Source organism: Oncorhynchus clarkii, chromosome 16 (genome assembly GCF_045791955.1).
Source record: "Oncorhynchus clarkii lewisi isolate Uvic-CL-2024 chromosome 16, UVic_Ocla_1.0, whole genome shotgun sequence".
Lineage (NCBI taxonomy): Eukaryota > Metazoa > Chordata > Actinopteri > Salmoniformes > Salmonidae > Oncorhynchus > Oncorhynchus clarkii.
In genome coordinates, this window is record NC_092162.1 from 28,386,839 (window position 1) to 28,410,294 (window position 23,456).

The following is a 23,456-nucleotide window of genomic DNA, read 5'->3' on the forward strand; positions in this document are numbered from 1 at the left end:
GTAGTGTAATGTGTACAGTGTCTACATATGTAATGTTTATACATTATTAACTCTTTATGGCACTTTTAATTATTGTAAGACTTCATTTAGCTAACTAGCTATATCGATTAGCAATTAGCTATCTAAAGCTGAAGAACATACGCACATCCAGGTTACTTTCCGCAGGTGCTGGAGTTCTAGGCAAACTCATGAAAAACAGAAAGGATAACGCTGTACACTGCTGCTCATGCTCCCAGGTGAAATTTATTAACAACGTTTCGACACTTGGGTCTTCATCATGCATCCAAATCCCAGGTGGGGGTGGAAGGTCCTATATGTAGGGGCAGTGACATCACCTCTGGAAACAGGAGGTAAAAAAAAAAAAAATAATGAAAACATCGTGGGGGGGGGGGGGGGGGGGGGGGGTGTAAAGCTGCATTGAGCACATTGGCCACATTTGTAATTACCCTACGGAGCCTTGTCCAAAAAAGTTTCCCTTTTCTCTGGTGGGTAATCAGATTTACCACAATATCTCTCACATTTGGGGGTCTTTTAAAAACCATAAGTGGGAGATATTTAAAAATGGGTTTCCATTGTGGGTCAGTATCAATAATGTACCAGTGTTTCCTGATAATGTCCTTAAATGTCTTCCCCAATGGTGAGTATTGGGTAAAGCATGATGGGACATGGTCTGCTTTTTCTTTAAGGCTTTCCAACTGTGTTAAACCTTCGAAACGGACATTGGCATGTTTTCCCCAATTGTCTTTGTACCCCCTTTCGTTAAATCTTTGTGTGAGGTCCGCGGTCTGTTTCTGATAAGAAGCATCAGAGCTGCATATTCTTCTGATACAACTGAATTGACTTATAGGGAGACTTTTAAAAAGTGGACGTGGATGAAAGCTGTTACCTCTAAGGAGGGTATTTCTGTCCGTAGGTTTCCTATAGAGATCTCTAGAGGGAGGGTTTGTCCTTAATAACCATCACATCAAGAAAACTGATTTGTGATTGGTCATCGTTAAGGGTGAAGTGAAGGTGTTCATTCATAGAGTTTAGATAAGCATGGAAATCCAAAAGTTCTTCCTAGGTGCCTGTATAGATCATGAAAATGTCATCCAAATATCTCAGAATTAGGAGAATATTGGAGAGAAAAGGGTCAAGGTCTAGATTCAATTTGCAATTTATCATGAATCAGAGACTTGAATTGATTAGTAGGGTCCTTTGGGAGTCTTTTGTAAAATTCATAATCACTTTTGTTGTTTCAGAATTTCCTTTTCATAGTCTGCTGTGCTGCATTTAGTATCACAATTTGCACCTCCTTTGGAGTCATTTTTCAGTTCCAAAAGAGATTATTTCTCTGCTTTGGACAAATTGTGAAATACCTTTTATTCTTTTTTTTCTTATCCAGGAGATTATGTACATCTTTCTCAACTAGGCGGCAATATGTTTCATTAGAGGGATTTCTTTTAGGTGGTAAAAATGTGTTTTTCCTCTTAAAATGTGTATTTTCCCTTGTCATGTCCTCAGGGCAAGAGTCAGGTTCATTGTCTTTCAGGTTATCAATTGGAAAAACATTAGCTCTATTTCCTGTCTGGCTACTAATATAGTTCAATAGATTAACATTGGCAGGTGCATAGGGAGCAACCCCATTACCAAAAAACTCAGTCAATCTCAAACTGTAAAAAAAACAACTTGTGATAGTCTATAACTCTTTCAAAGTCCTTGGCCTGTGATGTTGAGACAAATGATAGTCCCTTACCTAGGGCAGATGAACATGTATCAGACATAGACCTGTTGGACAGGTTTATTACTGTGTCTTGCTCCGTGTGTGGGGCGGGAATTTTGGGTGTTGCTGTCTTCGTACGTAGTCCATTTCTGCATTTCTTGTGGGGACGCAGGGTGGTGGTCGTGATGATGGCCTATTCGATGACGTGGCCCATTGACCATAATGAGGAGTTTGACTTGAAACCGTTTTTATACAGTGCCTTGCGAAAGTATTCGGCCCCCTAGGAACTTTGCGACCTTTTGCCTCATTTCAGGCTTCAAACATAAAGATATAAAACTGTATTTTTTTGTGAAGAATCAACAACAAGTGGGACACAATCATGAAGTGGAACGACATTTATTGGATATTTCAAACTTTTTTAACAAATCAAAAACTGAAAAATTGGGCGTGCAAAATTATTCAGACCCTTTACTTTCAGTGCAGCAAACTCTCTCCAGAAGTTCAGTGGGGATCTCTGAATGATCCAATGTTGACCTAAATGACTAATGATGATAAATACAATCCACCTGTGTGTAATCAAGTCTCCGTATAAATGCACCTGCACTGTGATAGTCTCAGAGGTCCGTTAAAAGCGCAGAGAGCATCATGAAGAACAAGGAACACACCAGGCAGGTCCGAGATACTGTTGTGAAGAAGTTTAAAGCCGGATTTGGATACAAAAAGATTTCCCAAGCTTTAAACATCCCAAGGAGCACTGTGCAAGCGATAATATTGAAATGGAAGGAGTATCAGACCACTGCAAATCTACCAAGACCTGGCCGTCCCTCTAAACTTTCAGCTCATACAAGGAGAAGACTGATCAGAGATGCAGCCAAGAGGCCCATGATCACTCTGGATGAACTGCAGAGATCTACAGCTGAGGTGGGAGACTCTGTCCATAGGACAACAATCAGTTGTATATTGCACAAATCTGGCCTTTATGGAAGAGTGGCAAGAAGAAAGCCATTTCTTAAAGATATCCATAAAAAGTGTTGTTTAAAGTTTGCCACAAGCCACCTGGGAGACACACCAAACCTGTGGAAGAAGGTGCTCTGGTCAGATGAAACCAAAATTGAACTTTTTGGCAACAATGCAAAACGTTATGTTTGGCGTAAAAGCAACACAGCTCATCACCCTGAACACACCATCCCCACTGTCAAACATTGTGGTGGCAGCATCATGGTTTGGGCCTGCTTTTCTTCAGCAGGGACAGGGAAGATGGTTAAAATTGATGGGAAGATGGATGGAGCCAAATACAGGACCATTCTGGAAGAAAACCTGATGGAGTCTGCAAAAGACCTGAGACTGGGACGGAGATTTGTCTTCCAACAAGACAATGATCCAAAACATAAAGCAAAATCTACAATGGAATGGTTCAAAAATAAACATATCCAGGTGTTAGAATGGCCAAGTCAAAGTCCAGACCTGAATCCAATCGAGAATCTGTGGAAAGAACTGAAAACTGCTGTTCACAAATGCTCTCCATCCAACCTCACTGAGCTCGAGCTGTTTTGCAAGGAGGAATGGGAAAAATGTTCAGTCTCTCGATGTGCAAAACTGATAGAGACATACCGTAAGCGACTTACAGCTGTAATCGCAGCAAAAGTTGGCGCTACAAAGTATTAACTTAAAAACCTCTTACTTCTACCCCCTCCTTTTTCGAACATTCTGTTAAAAATCGCGCAACTTTTCAGCGTCCTGCTACTCATGCCAGGAATATAGTATATGCATATGATTAGTATGTGTGGATAGAAAACACTCTGAAGTTTCTAAAACTGGTTAAATCACGGCTGTGACTATAACAGATCGTGTGTTTCATTGAAAAACGCAAGAAAAACTGCTCTCTGAAAGCTAAAAATAATTTCCATAAGTCACTTCCATGAGTTGTTAAAAGAGGACAAAATTTAATATCGACCTGCATGCAATTCATACAAATTCCACACGATGTCGCCATTGTCGTCATTTTCAATTGAATTAATTGTTGGAAAATCCATCTATCTGGCATCCGTTTCTTCCAGTCTTCACCCGGATGTTGTTAATGTGGACATGGGCAGCCATTGATTTGCAAACGAGGAGCTATTGAATATACATCGCCCTGTAATCATTTTGATAGATTATAAACGTTTACTAATACCTAAAGTTGGATTACAAAAGGATTTCGAAGTGTTTTGTGAAAGTTTATCGTCGACTTTTTTAATTTTAAAAAATTACGCAGCGTTTAAAAACGATGTTTTTTTCTGAATGACACAGCTTCCATACAAAGCTATTTTGGGTATATATGGACCGATTTAAACAAAAAAAAGACCCAATAGTGATGTTTATGGGGCATATAGGAGTGCCAAGAAAGAAGCTCGTCAAAGGTAATGAATGTTTTATATTTTATTTCTGCGTTTTGTGCTGCGTCGGATAAGCAGAGTCTTTGTTTACGTCGCATTCAGGCATTTTCAGGTGGTGCATGCTATCAGATAATACCTTCTCATGCTTTCGCCGAAAAGCATTTTAAAAATCTGACTTGTTGGCTAGGTTCACAACGAGTGTAGCTTTAATTCAATACCCTGCTTGTGAATTTTGATCAAGGTTTGAGTTGTAACGAGTACATTTAGCATTTAGCGTAGCGCATTTGCATTTCCAGGTGTCTACTTGAGACATCTGCGTCTCAAGTATAGTCAAGAAGTTTTAAGGGGGCTGAATAATTTTGCACGCCCAATTTTTCAGTTTTTGATTTGTTAAAAAAGTTTGAAATATCCAATAAATGTCATTCCACTTCATGATTGTGTCCCACTTGTTGTTGATTCTTCACAAAAAAAATACAGTTTTATATCTTTATGTTTGAAGCCTGAAATGTGGCAAAAGGTCGCAAAGTTCAAGGGGGCCGAATACTTTCGCAAGGCACTGTAGTTTCAATAGGTCTAAATTGTGTTTGTTTTTTTATCCTAATTGAATATTGTATGCATATTACTGTGAATATTGATCACATTCCTGTGTATGATGATATATTTTGATACATTGAATGTTAATATTGTGAAACTATGTTAGAATTTTTTTTACCTCCTTTTTCAGGAGGTGATGTCACTGAGTACTGCCCCTATATATAGGACCTTCCACCCCCACCTGGGATATGGATAAATATCACCTTGTGTCATGCGCAGCAGTGTGCAGAGTTTTCCTTTCTGTTTTTCAATTAGCTATCTACGCTCACCCTGGATGACTGGGACTTACTTACAGTAACATATGTTCTGACTGAAGGTAACAGTGTTTAATTGACCCATGTCTTCTCTTATCCCAGACGTTCTTAGTGGGCAGCATGATGTGGCGTCAGAGGATGAGGAAGTACATCCAGGACGTTTGGAACAAGTGTGACCTCACCGCCATCATACTCTTCATCATAGGCCTCACCTGCAGGTGGGCAACAAGATTTCACAGTAGCCTCTTATGTCATAACTGCATGGTCCAGAGATACAGTTGAAGTCGGAAGTTTACATACACTTAGGTTGGAGTCATTAAAAATAGTTTTTCAACCACTCCACAAATTCCAGTGGGTCAGACTTACATACAGTAAGTTGACTGTGCCTTTAAACAGCTTGGAAAATTCCAGAAAATGATGTCATGGCTTTAGTAGCTTATGATAGGCTAATTGACATAATTTGGGTCTATTTGAGGTGTACCTGTGGTTGTATTTCAAGGCCTACTTTCAAACTCAGTGCCTCTTTGCTTGACATCATGGGAAAATCAAAATAAATCATCCAGGACCTCAGAAAAAAATTGTAGACCTCCACAAGTCTGGTTCATCCTTGGGAGCAATTTCCAAACGCCTGAAGGTACCACACTCATCTGTACAAACAATAGTACGCTAGAATAAACATAATGGGACAACGCAACCGTCATACCGCTCAGGAAGGAGATGGGTTCTGTCTCCTAGAGATGAACGTACTTTGGTGGTAAAAGTGCTAAGAAATCCCAGAACAACAGCAAAAACCTTGTGAAGATGCTGGAGGAAACAGGTACAAAAGTATCTATATCCACAGTAAAACGAGTCCTATATCGACATAACCTGAAAGACCGCTCAGCAAGGAAAAAGCCACTGCTCCAAAACCGCCATAAAAAAATCTGACTACGATTTGCAACTGCACATGGGGACAAAGATCATACTTTTTGGAGAAATGTCCACTGTTCTGATGAAACAAAAATAGAACTGTTTGGCCATAATGACCATCGCTATGTTTGGAGGAAAAAGAGGGAGGCTTGCAAGCCAAAGAACACCATCCCAACCGTGAAGCATGGGGGTGGCAGCATCATGTTGTGGGGGTGCTTTACTGCAGGAGGGACTGATGCACTTCACAAAATAGATGGCTTCATGAGGATTTGAAAATTACGTGGATATATTGAAGAAACATCTCAAGATATCAGCTAAAGCTTGGTCGCAAATGGGTCTTCCAAATGGACAATGACCCCAAGCATACTTCCAAAGTTGTGGCAAAATGGCTTAAGGACAGCAAAATCAAGGTATTGGAGTGGCCATCACAAAGCCCTGACTTCAATCCTATAGAAAATGTGTGGGCAGAACTGAAAAAGCTTGTCCGAGCAAGGAGGCCTACAAACCTAACTCAGTTACACCAGCTCTGTCAGGAGGAATGGGACAAAATTCCCCCAACTTATTGTGGGAAGCTTGTGGAAGGCTACCCAAAACGTTTGACCCAATTTAAAGGCAATGCTACTAAATCCTAATTCGGTGTATGTAAACTTCTGACCCACTGGGAATGTGATGAAATAAATAAAAGCTGAAATAAATCATTCTCTCTACTATTATTTCACATTCTTAAAATAAAGTGGTGATCCTAACTGACCTAAAACAGGGAATATTTACTAGGATTAAATGTCAGGAATTGTATTTGGCTAAGGTGTGTGGAAACTTCCGACTTCAACTGTATAGGCCCTGTTTGAATACTTAAAAACTACACCCATCTTTCCTTGAGCAAATCGCTGATCTCATGCAGTAAGTTTGGTAGAAGCAATGGGATGGACACCATATTTGAACTTATCATCTTATAGGTCAGGTTCCCTAAAGGAAAAGACGAAGGAACGATTCATGTTTAAGGTATACAAACAGGGCCAATGTCTAACAACATCAACTGGGAGTTGTCAGTTTGTTGTCATCTGTCATGGTATCATTCTATGATCATCGGGGGAAAAAAATACAAAGGGAGCCACACAATTATTCCTCTCTTATTCATAATGCACATAAACAGGCCTGTATTCACAAGTGTTGCTGATTATAGTATCAATTTTGCCTTTCAGACCATAATGATTAAGATTATATGGACAGAGTGGACCTGATCCTTAATCAGCACTCCTTACCCTAAAACAGGAATGTTTCTTCATATGGACATTGATGGACAATAGAGGGTTATTTTGTCCTTGGGACCAAATTATACTCCCACATGGTTCAGTATGCTATGAATGCTGAATTCCAAATCAAGCTAACACTCCCTAGACACTCCTGCATATATTAGAGAAATGGTTAGGTGAAAGCAATATAATAATTGCTTCACCTTCTCCTTTGATAGGCTAAGTGGAATTTCCACCATATTGCTTACACCTATCCATTATTTTCTGCTCTACAGGAGTGCCTTGGTGTATTTGGAATTAAGCCCCACTCTTTTTGTCTGAACAGGGTCATATTAATTTGTTCACACCATAGGAACACTTAACTTATTTGACAAGTTCAGATTGTTCAGGTCTGTGTCTTCCATTTGGTGCCTAATGAATACGACCCAGGGGTCAAACTGATTTCTTATGTTAATAATGTGGTGGCAAGACCCGTTTTAGCCTTTGACTTAATTTCTTTATCAGCACTATCATGTGTGATTTACATGTAAGCATATGATGTATAATTAATATTATAGCAACGTATCAAAGATGCAGACAGTGTCGAAGTAACAGAAGTGTATTACTAGAACAGGGGACAGGCAAAACGACAGGTCAAGTGCAGGCAAAGGTCGGTATCCAGATCAGAGTCCAAAAGGTACAGAACGGCAGGCAGTCTCAGGATCAGGGCAGGCAGAAGTCAATAATCCAGTGTAATGTGACAAGGTACAGAACGGCAGGCAGGCTCAGGGTCAGGGCAGGCAGAATGTTCAAAACCGGGAAAACTAGAAGACAGGAACTAGAAACAGACAGGATCAAGGGGAAAAACATTGGTAGGCTTAACGAACAAAACGAACTCGCAACAGACAAACAGAACACCTGTATAAATACACTGGGGATAATTGGGAAGATGGGCGACACATGGAGGTGGGTGGAGACGAGCACAAAGACAGGTGAAACAGATCAGGGTGTGACAGTACCCCCCCTCTAGGGGCGCCACCTGGCGTCCTACCTGGGTGCATACCTGGTCATCAGCGATGAGGCCTGGGTGTCCCTAGCGGGTAACTAGCACCTCTCCTCCGGGCCATAACCCGCCCAGTCAACCAAGTACTGGAGTCCCCTGCCCAGAGGTCAAACCTTCAGGAGACACCTCACAGTGTACACCGGTTGTCCATCAATGTGACGGGGGAGAGGGTTGAGCCTGGAAACAGGAGACAAAGGGCTGTGAGACATGGGTTTGATTCTAGACACATGAAAAGTGGGGCAACAGAAGATGAACAGCAGAGGGGCAAATTAAATGATGGGGAAAGGGCAGATTTGTGGGACTCCACCTGGAGGGTGTGGTGGTTAATTTCTTTACTATCAAATGAGGAGAGACAAACTTATCACACAAGTCAGAGTTATACTTAAACTAAATCTTTAATAGTGAGAGCTTTGCAATGGCTTGTCGACGAATCACAGTTTCTGATGATCCGTTGAGATCGCCAAGACAAAAGTACAAAGGTCTTTTATTGCCAAGATACACCCCTTTCAACCTACATGACGAACAACAGATGTATAGAATGCGTCACAAGGTTAAGATGTGTATGAAAGATGCCTATAATACATAGCAGACAGTATCTGCTGTGTCAACAGTTTCCATTGTATAGACCAGTGTCTGGCCCTCCGACTCCAAACTGGAACCATCTCTCCCTGGCACGGTATAGAACAGAAACATTAACTCATGCTCTGGAATGCTCTTCAGGTTTTATCACCCAAAGACATCATAAATCTCCCGTCAGTGTTATCTCCCAGAGGCCCATCCTCAGTAGAACACACACACAATAGTTAACAGAATACTATTTTCTGTTGAATAAAACAACCATTTGATGCAATAAAAACATTATAACATAATCTTGCAATTTTGCCACCATTAGTGGCAGATACCAGGGGGACAGCCATACCTTTTGCCCGAGACGATACCGAGGAGCCAGCGTCCGGTGGCAGTCCGCTTGTCGATACCCGGAGGGGGTCTTGAGAAAGGCTGACTGGTTTCTCTACAAGGTACTACAACAAACATCATCTGGGCCGAAGGTATGCTCAGGGAAGAGCGGGGCCTGATAACCCAGGGAACACTCAAAGGGCGAGAGATCCATGGCAGAGCAAAGAAGGGTGTTGCGAGCGCATTCGACCCACACTAGTTGCTGGCTCCAGGTTGTGGGGATGGAGGAAACCAGGCCGCGAAGAGTCGTCTCCAGGTCCTGGTTGGCTCGCTCCGACTGTTCGTTGGACTGGGGGTGGAACCCGGAGGACAGGCTGGCTGACGACCCAATTATTGTGTAGAACGCCTTCCAGAACCAGGAGGAGAGCGAAGGACCCCGGTCGGAGACCACGTCCACTGGGAGGCCATGGATCCAGAAGATGTGCTGCACCATGAGCTGGGACGTCTCTTTGGCAAAGGGTAGCTTAGGGAGAGGAATGAAGTGGGCGGCTTTGGAAAACCGGTCCACTACTGTCAGAATGGTGGTGTTGCATCAGATGGGGGAGACCTGTGATGGCGTAGCAGTAAAGACGTGTTTTGTTCGTCCTCTCGTGTACTTTTGTATTTTTTGTATATATATTTCAATTTTATTTTCAATCTCTTTTTCGATTTTTAATTCGATTTTACCTTCCGGTAACCTGCCTCACCCAATGTGATACGGAATCGCTATTATTTTTTATTTTAGAACACATTCAAGAACCTCCAGAAGCTAACCAGCTAGTTAGCTACAAGCTATTTAGTCATTGTTAGCCACTGCTAGCGGCTTTTACCTTCTGCACAGATACCAGCCCTGTTTTTAGCCTGGATAATACTTGCCAGTCTACCAGTATCGGACTGTCTCTCCACAACAACGCCGGATTCCTGCCGTAATCCCTGGACCACTACTTCTGATCCTCACAGCTAGCTTGCACCCAGTACCGAAGCTATCCCTGAGGCCCAACTCCCGGCCTACTCAGCTGCTCACCCGAACCCCACTCATACACGGCTAGAGCCCAATACTCCACCGGATCCTTGCTGTAAACTCTGGACCTTGGCACCGGATCACCGCTGCTACCCATTGGCTATAGTGGCTAACGCCACTGCCACGAAGCTAGCACCAGTTAGCCGTGAAGAAGGCACATCTCCCGGCTAGCAAACTAAATTCTACAATACCTCTTTTGCCATCTGGCTTGGATTCTCTATCGAAACGGCGCCCGCCGCACCACCACGACTGGTCTCCCGACGAATACTCCATCCGTTGTGTCTTCAACCGGCCTCCGTCGGAGCAGACTCTCCTACTAGCTCCGGGCTACTAACTTTAAACTCAGTGTCGCCCGCGTGCTAGGCTTCCCTGTTCCTTCTACTGCTGCCCCCTGGACACTATGATCACTTGGCTACATAGCTGATGCCCGCTGGACTGTCCATTAATCACGGTACTCCATTCTGTTTATTTATTTTTTTATCTGTCAGCCCCAGCCTGCAAAGTAATGTCATACTTTCCAGGTCCATACCCAAACAGTTCGAACTTCTAATTTAAAAAAGTCATCTCTCCAGAAATAAGTCTCTCACTGTTGCCGCTTGCTACCGACATCCCTCAGCTCCTAGCTGTGCCCTGGACACCATCTGTGAATTGATCGCCCCCCATCTAGCTTCAGAGTTTGTTCTGTTAGGTGACCTAAACTGGGATATGCTTAACACCCCGGCAGTCTTACAATCTAAGCTAGATGCCTTCAATCTCACACAAATCATCAAGGAACCCACCAGGTACAACCCTAAATCCGTAAACATGGGCACCCTAATAGACATCATCCTGACCAACTTGCCCTCCAAATACACCTCCGCTGTCTTCAATCAGGATCTCAGCGATCACTGCCTCATTGCTTGTATGAGCTACGGTCCCACGGTCAAACGACCACCCCTCATCACTGTCAAACGCTCCCTAAAACACTTCTGCGAGCAGGCCTTTCTAATTGACCTGGCCCGGGTATCCTGGAAGGATATTGACCTCATCCCGTCAGTTGAGGATGCCTGGTCATTCTTTAAAAGTAACTACCTCACCATCTTAGATAAGCATGCTCCGATCAAAAAATGCAGAACTAAGAACAGATATAGCCCTTGGTTCACTCCAGACCTGACCAGCACAAAAACATCCTGTGGCGGACTGCAATAGCATCGAATAGCCCCCGCGATATTCAACTGTTCAGGGAAGTCAGGAACCAATACACGCAGTCAGTCAGGAAAGCAAAGGCCAGCTTTTTCAAGCAGAAATTTGCAACCGGTAGCTCTAACTCCAAAAGGTTCTGGGACACTGTAAAGTCCATGGAGAACAAGACCTGGCCAAGGCTTTCGACTCTGTCATGTTCCGGACCTAGAATATGTGGACATCTATAAGTACCTAGGTGTCTGGCTAGACTGTAAACTCTCCTTCCAGACTCATATCAAACATCTCCAATCTAAAATCAAATCTAGAGTCGGCTTTCTATTTCGCAACAAAGCATCCTTCACTCACGCCGCCAAACTTACCCATAGTAAAATCCTACCGATCCTAGACTTCGGCGATGTCATCTACAAAATAGCTTCCAATACTCTACTCAGCAAACTGGATGCAGTTTATCACAGCGCCATCCGTTTTGTTACTAAAGCACCTTATACCACCCACCACTGCAACCTGTATGCTCTAGTCCGGCTGGCCCTCGCTACATATTCGTCGCCAGACCCACTGGCTCCAGGTCATCTACAAGTCCATGCTAGGTAAAGCTCTGCCTTATCTCAGTTCACTGGTCACGATGGCAACACCCACCCATAGCACGCGCTCCAGCAGGTGTATCTCACTGATCATCCCTAAAGCCAACACCTCATTTGGCCGCCTTTCCTTCCAGTTCTCTGCTGCCTGTGACTGGAACAAATTGCAAAAATCGCTGAAGTTGGAGACTTTTATCTCCCTCACCAACGTTAAACATCTGCTATCTGAGCAGCCAACCGATCGCTGCAGCTGTACATAGTCCATCAGTAAATAGCACACCCAATTTACCTACCTCGTCCCCATTTACCTATCTCGTTACCTACCTCTACCTGCACATGACCATCTGATCATTTATCACTCCAGTGTTACTGCTAAACTGTAATTATTCACTCCACGCCTATTTATTGCCTACCTCCTCATGCTTTTTGCACACAATGTATATAGACTCTTTTTTTCTACTGTGTTATTGACTTGTTTATTATTTACTTAATGTGTAACTCTGTGTTGTTGTCTGTTCACACTGCTATGCTTTATCTTGCCCAGGTCGCAGTTGTAAATGAGAACTTGTTCTCAACTAGCCTACCTGATTAAATGAAGGTGAAATATATATATATTTTTAATGTCCAGGGATATGTGAGACCAGGGATGCTGAGGGACAGGCATAGGTTGAAGGAGACCAGCCGGAGCTTTTTGAGGAGTCTTGTTCTGCGCACAGATCGTAAATATCAGGAACCATGGTAGGCCATCAAAAGCGTTGTCGCACAAAGGCCAGGGTACAATGGGCACCCAGGTGGCAGGCAAGCCTGTAGGAGGGGGCCCACTCCAGGACAGAGTAGTGGACCGCCTCAGGAACAAACATCCGTTTATCTGGGCCCCACCGGGGTTCGGATGTCAAACGCATCCGGCTTGACAAGCGCATCCGGCTTGACATTCTTGGATCCCGGGCGATAGGAGAGGGAGATGTTGAACTGGGTGAAAATCAGGGCCCTTCCGAGCCCCCAGGAAGATTTTCCGGGGCAGGCTGCGCTGACTTCATTCAATGAGCGTGGCAGAACGGACTCCAGCCCATGATGGCACCAGCAGACTAGTCAATAAGGGGATTGTGTCGCTGGAGCCAAGAGAATCCCAATACTACAGGAATCTGTGGAGACTTAATGAGCAGGAATGGATCGTCTCGCTGTGGTTCCCTGACACAGTTAGGTTGATGGGGTTGGTATTGTGGGTGACCCGGCCTATTTAGGATGCCCTTCCAGCGCTCTAACGTCCATGGGAATGGAGAGGGGCTGAGTGGTTTATGGATGCCAGGGTAGCGTCCATAAAGCTCTCATCGGCCCCAGAGTCTACGAGTACCAAGAGAGATTTTGATTGATTCCCACACAGCAAAATGGCATGAAAAGGGGTGTGAGTAAGGGGAGAAGAAATGTTCTCCGTATGGCCCACCAGAGTACTCGCTCCTACCGGTGAGCCTGGTCTTTTAGTGGACAGGTAGAGACGAAAGGACCAGTAGTCCCGCAATACAGGTAACTCTTAGTGTGAAGCCTGTATAGCCATTCGTCTAGAGACAGCCTAGCTCTGCCAAGTTGAATCAGCAGACTTCGGAGACTCTCGGTGGAGCTCGGATAGCCTCGGGTTCTCTCGGCAACGGAGCCGTCGTGGACTTCTAGGATGCCTCGGAGGCGAGGTAGAATCCTTGGGCGGGCGAGTGAAATAAAATCTCCTCTCCTTCCTTCGTTCCCATAGTCACCCATCGAGCTGAATGGTCAAGGCGATGAGCGAGTCGAGATCCGTCGGTAGTTTTCGGGCTGCAAGCTTGTCCTTCCTCCGAAACTCTGTGCAGGAACATGTCAAACAGCGCTTCCAGGTTCCAGGCACTCTCAGCTGGCAACGTGCAGAAATCCACCGCAAAGTCTGCCACACTGTGGGAGTCTTGCCGAAGCTGGAGTAACTTCCCTGCAGCCTATCTCCCGGGCGATGGAGCATCGAAAACATTCCTTACCTCCGCCATAAACTCCTCCAGACTGAAGCATTCGGCCGACTGTTGTTTCCATACTGCCATTGCCCAGGTGAGAGCCCTCCCGGACATTAGCATGATGAGGTACGCTATCTTAGAGCAGTCAGAGAGGAAGGAGTTGGGCTGCAGCTCGATAATGAGGGAATAATGAGCGAGAAATGCCGACAGGTGCCCGACGAATCGGTCCAGGGTTGGTAAGCGTGGTTCCTGGGAAACCGGGGTGGCCGGGGAGGCGGTACTGCTATCTGCCGGGTTACTGAGGGACTGGGAGGTTGCCGTTGTGGTAGGCTGCCTAACAAACAACCCGCAGAATTGCTCCAGAAATGTGTTCAATGCTCGGTCATGGCGTTCGGCTAATGTCTGGAACCCTTCCATCAGACCACGAAGCAACTGCTCGTGGCTCCTTGGGAGGAGATTGTGATGCAAAGCTGGTCCAAGTCTGCTGGGTCAGTCATGGCCAGTTTGTACTATCAAGTTTTAGGGAAGACCCAGATGCAGACAGTGTCAAAGTAACAAAAGTTTATTACTAGAACAGGGGCAGGCAAAACTACAGATTATGGGAAGGCAGATGTCGGTAATCCAGATCAGAGTCCAAAAGGTATAGAACGGCAGGCAGGCTCAGGGTCAGGGCAGGCAGAATGGTCAAAACCGGGGAAACTAGAAACAGACGGGCGCAAGGGAAAAACACTGGTAGGCTTGACGAACAAAACGAACTGGCAACAGTAAAACCGAGAACACAGTTATAATTACACTGGAGATAATGGGGAAGATGAGTGACACCTTGAGGGGGGTGGAGACAAGCCCAAAGACAGGTGAAACAGATCAGGGTCTTTTTATAAACTATGGTACCAGTGAAGATTTCCCACACTGGACAACTTGTTACAGCTGTCATCAATAATAATCAGATTTTTTTATGGCAGTGTAAGTTGTCGTTATATCATATATTAAGCATTAATTAGTTAAATAATACATTGTACTTAACTGTAAGAATCCTGGATCTAGCTGTCAGACAGTTTTTTTTGTATAAGAGATCTCAGAAATGCAGTGTAACTACGTAACATTTCGTGTCTCCTTATGTTACGGGGGTGAAAAAAGTTTTAATGGGTTTTAAGTCCAAAATAAAAAATGTGATTGCAAAATCGAATGCTTCTAACAGAAAGAGTCAACAAACCTTGATACTGAAAACCTAAATAGATACTGTCATTACCATGGTTCTTCAATAATTATGAATAATCCATGTTGGATCCAGCTGATATATTACCTTTGGTATGGTTACATAAGACAGCCTGGTCAACCTGGTCTCAGAGCATTTCATATGATTCTGTATGTAAATCCGAGACACTCCGTTTAGTATGATATGATATGTTACATTTCATATAGTATGTATTCATTTGTAGATCTCCACCCTTTTCTTTTCGTATGTTATATTAAGAATTCCAATTCGTTATGAATTAGCAAAACGTACAATATGTTACAAATTTGCCAAACATAAAATATGATATGATTTTGCAGAGCATATGATATGTTACGAATTCTAGCTAGCTGGCTAAGGTTAGCTAGGATAAGGGTTAGGGTTAAGGTTAGAATTTAGATTAAAGAGTTAAGGTTAGGGGAAGGGTTAGTTAAAACACTTAAAGTTAGGGTTAGCTAACATGCTAAGTAGTTGCAGAGTTGCTAAAAAGTAGTAATTAGTTAAAGTCATAATTAGCTAAAAAGTCATAATTAGCTAAAATGCTAAAGTTATCTGCGTTGAGATTCAAACTTGCATCCTTTTGGGTTTGTGTTACACACCCACCCATCTACCCCAACCAACCACCCTACAAGTAACCATCTGTCCAGCCTGGTCTCATAGACTAGACATAACATAGTAAACGTGACACTCAAATTAGTAGGATATGTTAAGTTTGTTATGGTTACATAAGACAGTTACTGAAACGACTTCTTAGGGCTGCAATCCCGTTAACAGGATGATATGACAACAGCCAGTGAAAATGCAGGGTGCCAAATTCAAAACAACAGAAATCTCATAATTAATCAAACATACATGTATCTTATAACGTTTTAAAGGTAATCTTGTTGTTAATCCCACCACAATGTCCGATTTCAAATAGGCTTTACAGCAAAAGCACCACAAACGATTATGTTAGGTCACCACCAAGCCAAAGAAAAACTCAGCCATTTTTCCAGCCAAAAAGAGGAGTCACAAAAAGCACAAATAGAGATAAAATTAATCACTAACCTTTGATGACACTCATAGGACTTCATTTTACACAATACATGTATGTTTTGAAGTTCATAAAGTTCATATTTATATAAAAAGATCTGAGTTTACATTGGCGCGTTACGTTCACTAGTTCCAAAACATCATAGCCACATTGATTCAGCAGAAATACTCATCATAAATGTAGATGATAATACAAGTTATACACATGGAATTATATATATACCTCTCCTTAATAATGCAACCGCTGTGTCAGATTTAAAAAAAACTTTACGGAAAAAGCAAACCATGCAATAATCTGAGACGGCGCTCAGAAAATAAATAACATTTTGCCATGTTGGAGTCAACAGAAACCAGAAATCACATTATAAATATTCCCTTACCTTTTGATGATCTTCATCAGAATGCACTCCTAGAAATCCTAGTTCCACAATAAATGCTTGATTTGTTAGATAATGTCCATTATTTATGTCCAAGTAGCTATTTTTGTTAGCGCGTTAGGTACACATATCCAAACGCTCGTGCAGGTCCCGCATAACTTCGGACAAAAACTTTAAAAAGTGATATTACAGGTCGAAGAAACAGTTCAAACTAAGTATAGAATCAATCTTTAGGGTGTTGTTATCATAAATCTTCAAGAATTCCTTTGTGTCTAGAGAAGCAATGGAACGCAGGTCGATATCATGTGGAATGCTCATGACCAGGAAATGGCTCTCTGCCAGTAACCTGACTCGTTCAGCTCTTATTCAGGCCCACAACACAGTAGAAGCCTTATTCAAGTTTCTAAAGGCGGTTGACATCTAGTGGAAGCCCTAGGAAGTGCAACTTCATCCATATCCCACTGTGAATTCAATAGGGCCTGGGTTGAAAATCGACCAACCTCAGATTTCTCACTTCCTGTATGGATTTCTTCTCAGGTTTTTGCCTGCCATAGGAGTTCTGTTATTCTTACAGACATAATTCAAACAGTTTTAGAAACTTCAGAGTGTTTTCAATCCAATACTACTAATAATATGCATATATTAGCGACTGAGACTGAGGAGCAGGCCATTTACTCTGGGCACCTCTGGGCAACTTTCATCCAAGCTACTCAATACTGCCCCTGCAGCCATAAGAAAGCAAAAAGGGAGGTAGGGTGGATGGGTGGGCGTATAATGTGAACGTCTAGCAAACCAAAGGTTGCAAATTCAAATCTCCTCACGGACAACTTTGCAAATACTTACTACCTTTTGGCTACTTTGCAACTACGTACTTAGCATGTTAGCTAACCCTTCCCCAAACCCTAACCTTAACCCTTTAACCTCTTAAACTTAACCCTGACCTTAATCCTAACCCCTAGCGTAGCTAACCTTAGCTAACTAGCTAGATTTCGCAACACATAATACACTAGGCAAATTCGTAACATATTGAACTTTTAGCAAATTTGTTACATATAATATGAATTGTAATTCGTAAGATATACGAAATGGGTGATGAACCTCCACAAATTAATACATACCATACTAAACGTAGTATATACTATTGTAAATGGAGTGTCCGGTTTATGTACAGAATAATACGGAATGCTCTCATTTTCACACATCATCTGATCCAGCAAATAATTTTCTAAATGACAGTCAAGTGAAGAACAGATGTTGTGATAGAGCATGCAATGCAACAGCCCGAGTGCTGGAAAAGGGCATATTTTGGTGTCTCATTTGTTGGATCTAATATCCCTAGTGAATTGATGTTGGTCATCTGATGTTGTCTACTTGATTTACAGCAAGGTCACATTAGATTTAACAGAGAAAGAAAGCATCAAGGTATTGTGTTCATGTTTTCATATGTTTTTGTGCCTCGGCTTGGACACCAAGTCTAGTGTACACAATTGTGTAGATAGAATATTGCGCAACACCCAATGCTATTCCTACAAATGATTTTGGATGTAATTACAACAAATTTCATAGCCTAGTGGCCTTATTCACAGTATCATCTGGTAATGAAATAACATGACACATTTAAACAATACAAAGGGCATGCAATTTTAAACAATACAAGGTGCTTGAAGTTGCCAACTTGAATTTGGAGCTTAGAAATGCAAGTACTGGAATAGGCCTACCTGCGTGAAAAGACTGTGTAATTATTGTAGGCAGTTTATAAATTCTGCTGCTCCCTTATAATTATCTGTGATTTGGCCACTTTCATTTGATTCCCGCCGCTTCAATTGAAAGGTGTCATGCTACTCTGTTGCTTAAAACCACATGCTGTTATTATGAGGTCGACAACATCTAATGTTGGCTTCAACTTTGCTTTCCAATACAAATCCTTCCTCTGAAAAAGTAACCTGGTCTTTCTTCACTTTATCATTATATAAACAGTGAAGGTGAGATTCAAATGGTGCGATTTAATGCTACCGATATTCATGGCTTTATTATGTATGCCTGCGCCTGCCACATAGGCTACAGAATAATCGTCATGCATGCAGCTATTTAGTCAGGCAATGTCCACATTATTCTTACATATTTTAGAATGTAATAATAAATCAATACATTGGCAAGCCCCTCCCCCAAAAAAACAAAGATTCTTAGTGGTCATGGGCAACTTTTTTTTTTACACTTTTTGCATGCTTTTTTGGGGGAGGGGTTCTATTTTAGGCCCTATATGTACAAGTATATAAATTATACAAATGTATAACATTGAGATACTTGAAAATTACAATTAAGTGCTTGAAAAAGTCCCTGAAAGTCTTTGATTTTGACTTGCCAATGTCTGTATGAACCCTGCTTTAACGGATGTATAGTCCTAGGCCTTTGCTGTTGTATAGGTGGAGTTATGGGTCGATTTGCATATATTCACTTTTATTCCTCTAAGTACACATGTGGAACTGCATGAAAATCCTTTTTATTTTATTGTTCAAATTATTCAGAAATGTTGATCCCAATGTCACACATTGGCCCCATTATTTATAGAAAGACCCTAATATACTTACATTTGCTCTACTGTGTGTGCGTTTGTGTGCATGTGCATACTTAACGTATATGTTTGTTTGTGTGTGTCACTGTCTGTCTTTATATGTGTATTTGTGTGTATGTGTGCATGTGTGTGCATGTGTGGGTCAGAATGTTCCAGTGGTCCTATGAGTTTGGCCGAGCAGTCCTGTGTGTGGACTACATGGTCTTCACACTTCATCTCATCCACATCTTCGCCATTCACAAACAACTGGGGCCAAAGATCATCATCGTCGGCAAGATGGTGAGACTTACTGAAGCAACAAAATGAGACATGACTATGGCTGGGTTGTGTTTAGTTATTTAAAAAAAAACGCTTTGGAATGGAAAGGTAACGTGTCCAATTAGTGGTTTGAGGTGTGAAGATAAGCACATCCATAAAATCCTATCTCAGGTGTTTGATCTGAGAAGATAACATGCACCAAAAAAATATAAATCTGCACACTGGTATGATGCTCCCGAAGTGTTTACTGGTCTTAGCAAAGACCCTTTTTGGGTAGAAACGTTGCCCTTTTCTCATTTAACACTGTGGGACCATCATACCAACGTGTCCAATAGGAACACAGATTTAGATTTTCCGTCGCAAAACGTTTACCTACTGCATGCCCTTCTGAACATCTGTTAACCTAACCAGGAAAACTCTGGACCCTATAATGTATGACAATGATTAATCAGTTGTAAAATATTTTATAAGGGCTATGATGGGACCAGTTTTTCCTAATCAGGTCACATTGTTTTAAAAAAACTGAAAAAAACCTTGTCAAACTGCAGCAACCTTATACTTGTTTATATTAATTATATTTAGACTAGATTAGGAGGGGGATTTCCTCTACCCAGACACAGACAACTGATAGACAATAGAACTCACAGGGCTGCGCTTGCTTTATGCATGTTTGCAACTGTAGACCTTATAAAAAATTGTCATCACTATTATGTTGATAGAGCAATTACAGTTAATCATTTTAGATTGAAAACGTATAGGCAGCCTAATATGCACCAAATTTGATCAAATTCAAATTTTCTGCTGAAAAAATGGACTATAACATTACCAATTAGTTACCCTGACCAAATGGACAGTGCACATAGACTGTATGCAGCTGTTCTTATTAGGAGGCTACAGTTGATCAGACTGAAAAATTGTCTTGTTTTCATCCCATACAGCATGTCAGATCTCTAATGTTTAGGTGTAGCCAAGGCTGCTGCAACATTTACAGTTGAAGTCGGGAGTTTACATACACTTACAGTGAGGGGAAAAAGTATTAGAAATAGGACAATGAATACAGTGAGGGGAAAAAGTATTAGAAATAGGACAATGAATATACTGTACACGCAAGCACCAATTTTATTCCACTAAATTATGCAAATTAACCTATAGAATGATAAGCATGACGAGTCAAATGTATTTCTATATAAAATTAAATATCCATATTAAACACAAAGGTTTACCTCTCCATGTGCTGTTGTCTCCTCATTGGGGCCTATATAGACTGTCGTCTCCTCATGGGGCCTATACAAACCCTGCTGATTTTGTACATTTGCCCACTGACAAAGAAATGATCAGTCTATAATTTTAATGGTAGGTTTATTTGAACAGTGAGAGACAGAATAACAACAAAAATGTCAAACAAAATGCACGTGAAAAATGTTATAAATTGATTTGCATTTTAATGAGGGAAATAAGTATTTGACCCCTCTGCAAAACAGGACTTAGTACTTGGGAGCAAAACACTTATTGGCAATCACAGAGGTCAGACGTTTCTTGAAGTCGGCCACCAGGTTTGCACACATCTCAGGAGGGATTTTGTCCCACTCGTCTTTGCAGATTGCATTTTAATGAGGGAAATAAGTATTTGACCCCTCTGCAAAACATGACTTAGTACTTGGGAGCAAAACACTTATTGGCAATCACAGAGGTCAGACGTTTCTTGAAGTCGGCCACCAGGTTTGCACACATCTCAGGAGGGATTTTGTCCCACTCGTCTTTGCAGATCTTCTCCAAGTCATTAAGGTTTCGAGGCTGACGTTTGGCAACTTGAACCTTCAGCTCCATCCACAGATTTTCTATGGAAATAAGGTCTGGAGACTGGCTAGGCGACTCCAGGACCTTAATGTGCTTCTTCTTGAGCCACTCCTTTGTTTCCTTAGCCGTGTGTTTTGGGTCATTGTCATGCTGGAATACTGTTACGAATCCCTTTTGGCCCGACAGTCTAGGGGGGATGGTAACGAGACCCGTAACATAACTCATGCAATTTATAATAGTGACAAAGTACAAGTGAGAACTAAATAACCACAGACAACTAAATTACCGTCAAACACATGGTTTATTAGAAAACACACAGTAATGGGGGGGGGGGGGGCAGGAAAAGGGGCTAAGCTGGACCCAAGGAAAGAAACAATAAGCATCCAAAACATCCCTAAGCTAGACTAGCCTATTTCAACAACAGCTAACTAACTAACCAAAAATACAGTGGGTGGTCCACCCAGTTCTAACTAGTGTTTTTAACCTCTTGAACCTCTGGGGGCAGTATTTCATTTTTGGATGAAAAACGTTCCCGTTTTAAACAAGATATTTTGTCACGAAAAGATGCTCGACTATGCATATAATTGACAGCTTTGGAAAGAAAACACTGACGTTTCCGAAACTGCAAAGATATTGTCTGTGAGTGCCACAGAACTAATGCTACAGGCGAAACCAAGATGAAATTTCATAGAGGAAGTGAGCCAGATTTCGAATGCGCGCTGTGTTCCAATGTCTCCTTATATGGCTGTGAATGCGCAAGGAATGAGCCTACACTTTCTGTCGTTTCCCCAAGGTGTTTGCAGCATTGTGACGTATTTGTAGGCATATCATTGGAAAATTGACCATAAGAGACTACATTTACCAGGTGTCCGCTCGGTGTCCTCCGTCAAAACTATTGCGTAATCTCCAGGTGCGTGCATTTTTCCATTTTGAACAGAGGAGAAACAAAACTGCCACGAGTGATTTATTATCGAATAGATATGTGAAAAACACCTTGAGGATTGATTCTAAACAACGTTTGCCATGTGTCTGTCGATATTATGGAGTTAATTTGGAAAAAAGTTTGCGTTGTAATGACTGAATTTACAAGTTTTTTTCTTAGCCAAACGTGATGAACAAAACGGAGCGATTTCTCCTACACAAATAATATTTTTGGAAAAACTGAACATTTGCTATCTAACGGAGAGTCTCCTCATTAAAAACATCCGAAGTTCTTCAAAGGTAAATTATTTTATTTGAATGCTTTTCTTGTTTTTGTGAAAATGTTGCCTGCTGAATGCTAGGCTTAATGCTATGCTAGCTATCAATACCCTTACACAAATGCTTGTGTAGCTATGGTTGAAAAGCATTTTTTGAAAATCTGAGATGACAGTGTTGTTAACAAAAGGCTAAGCTTGTGAGCCAATATATTTATTTCATTTCATTTGCGATTTTCATGAATAGTTAACGTTGCGTTATGGTAATGAGCTTGAGGCTATAATTATGCTCCCAGATACGGGATTGCCCGTCGCAACAGGTTAACAAAGTTTACCTACGGGTAGTGTATGCCCATGGGCGACTTGTCTTGGTTCCCCCTTTTCCCACCAGCAAACAAACACATACACCATAACCAAAATCAATACTCACAGGTGAGGACAAAGTGATATGGAAGTGCTCAAACAAAAGATAGGTCAATACATAAAGAGCGATAGAGAGACATAGTAGGAGAGGGTGAACCAGAGCGATCTACAGACAAACAACTGACAGGGTTTTTAAACCAAGGGAAAGGAACTGTGATTGGGTAGGAAACAGGAGGAGGTGTGTCTTCTGATTGATGATTGATTTGTGACTGATTTGGGAGTGATGATTTTCACCTGTGAGGGGAGAAGGAGAGAAAAGAACACAGGATACACACACCCACACAGGATACCTGTATCCGTAACAAATACCCATCCACGACCCATTTTCAATGCCCTGGCTGAGGGAAGGAGGTTCTCACCCAAGATTTGACGGTACATGGCCCCGTCCATCTTCCCTTTGATGCGGTGAAGTTGTCCTGTCCCCTTAGCAGAAAAACACCCCCAAAGCATAATTTTTCCACCTCCATGTTTGACGGTGGGGATGATGTTCTTGGGGCCATAGGCAGCATTCCTCCTCCTCCAAACACGGCGAGTTGAGTTGATGCCAAAGAGCTCCATTTTGGTCTCATCTGACCACAACACTTTCACCCAGCTGTCCTCTGAATCATTCAGATGTTCATTGGCAAACTTTAGACGGGCATGTATATGCGCTTTCTTGAGCAGAGGGAGCAGAGCAGGATTTCAGTCCTTCACAGCGTAGTGTGTTACCAATTGTTTTCTTGGTGACTATGGTCCCAGCTGCTTTGAGATC

At 42.2% G+C, this 23,456-nt stretch overlaps 1 protein-coding gene across 1 annotated transcript in view; it reads left to right on the forward strand.

Annotated features, from left to right (window-relative positions):
- LOC139368296 (transient receptor potential cation channel subfamily M member 4-like) overlaps positions 1 to 23,456 on the forward strand; it is a 101,036-nt gene that overhangs the window by 52,412 nt on the left and 25,168 nt on the right. Inside the window, exons 19-20 of the mRNA XM_071107043.1 lie at positions 5,028 to 5,143; positions 19,178 to 19,310. Coding sequence (XP_070963144.1) covers positions 5,028 to 5,143; positions 19,178 to 19,310 — 249 coding nt within the window. The remainder of the gene's footprint in view (positions 1 to 5,027; positions 5,144 to 19,177; positions 19,311 to 23,456) is intronic.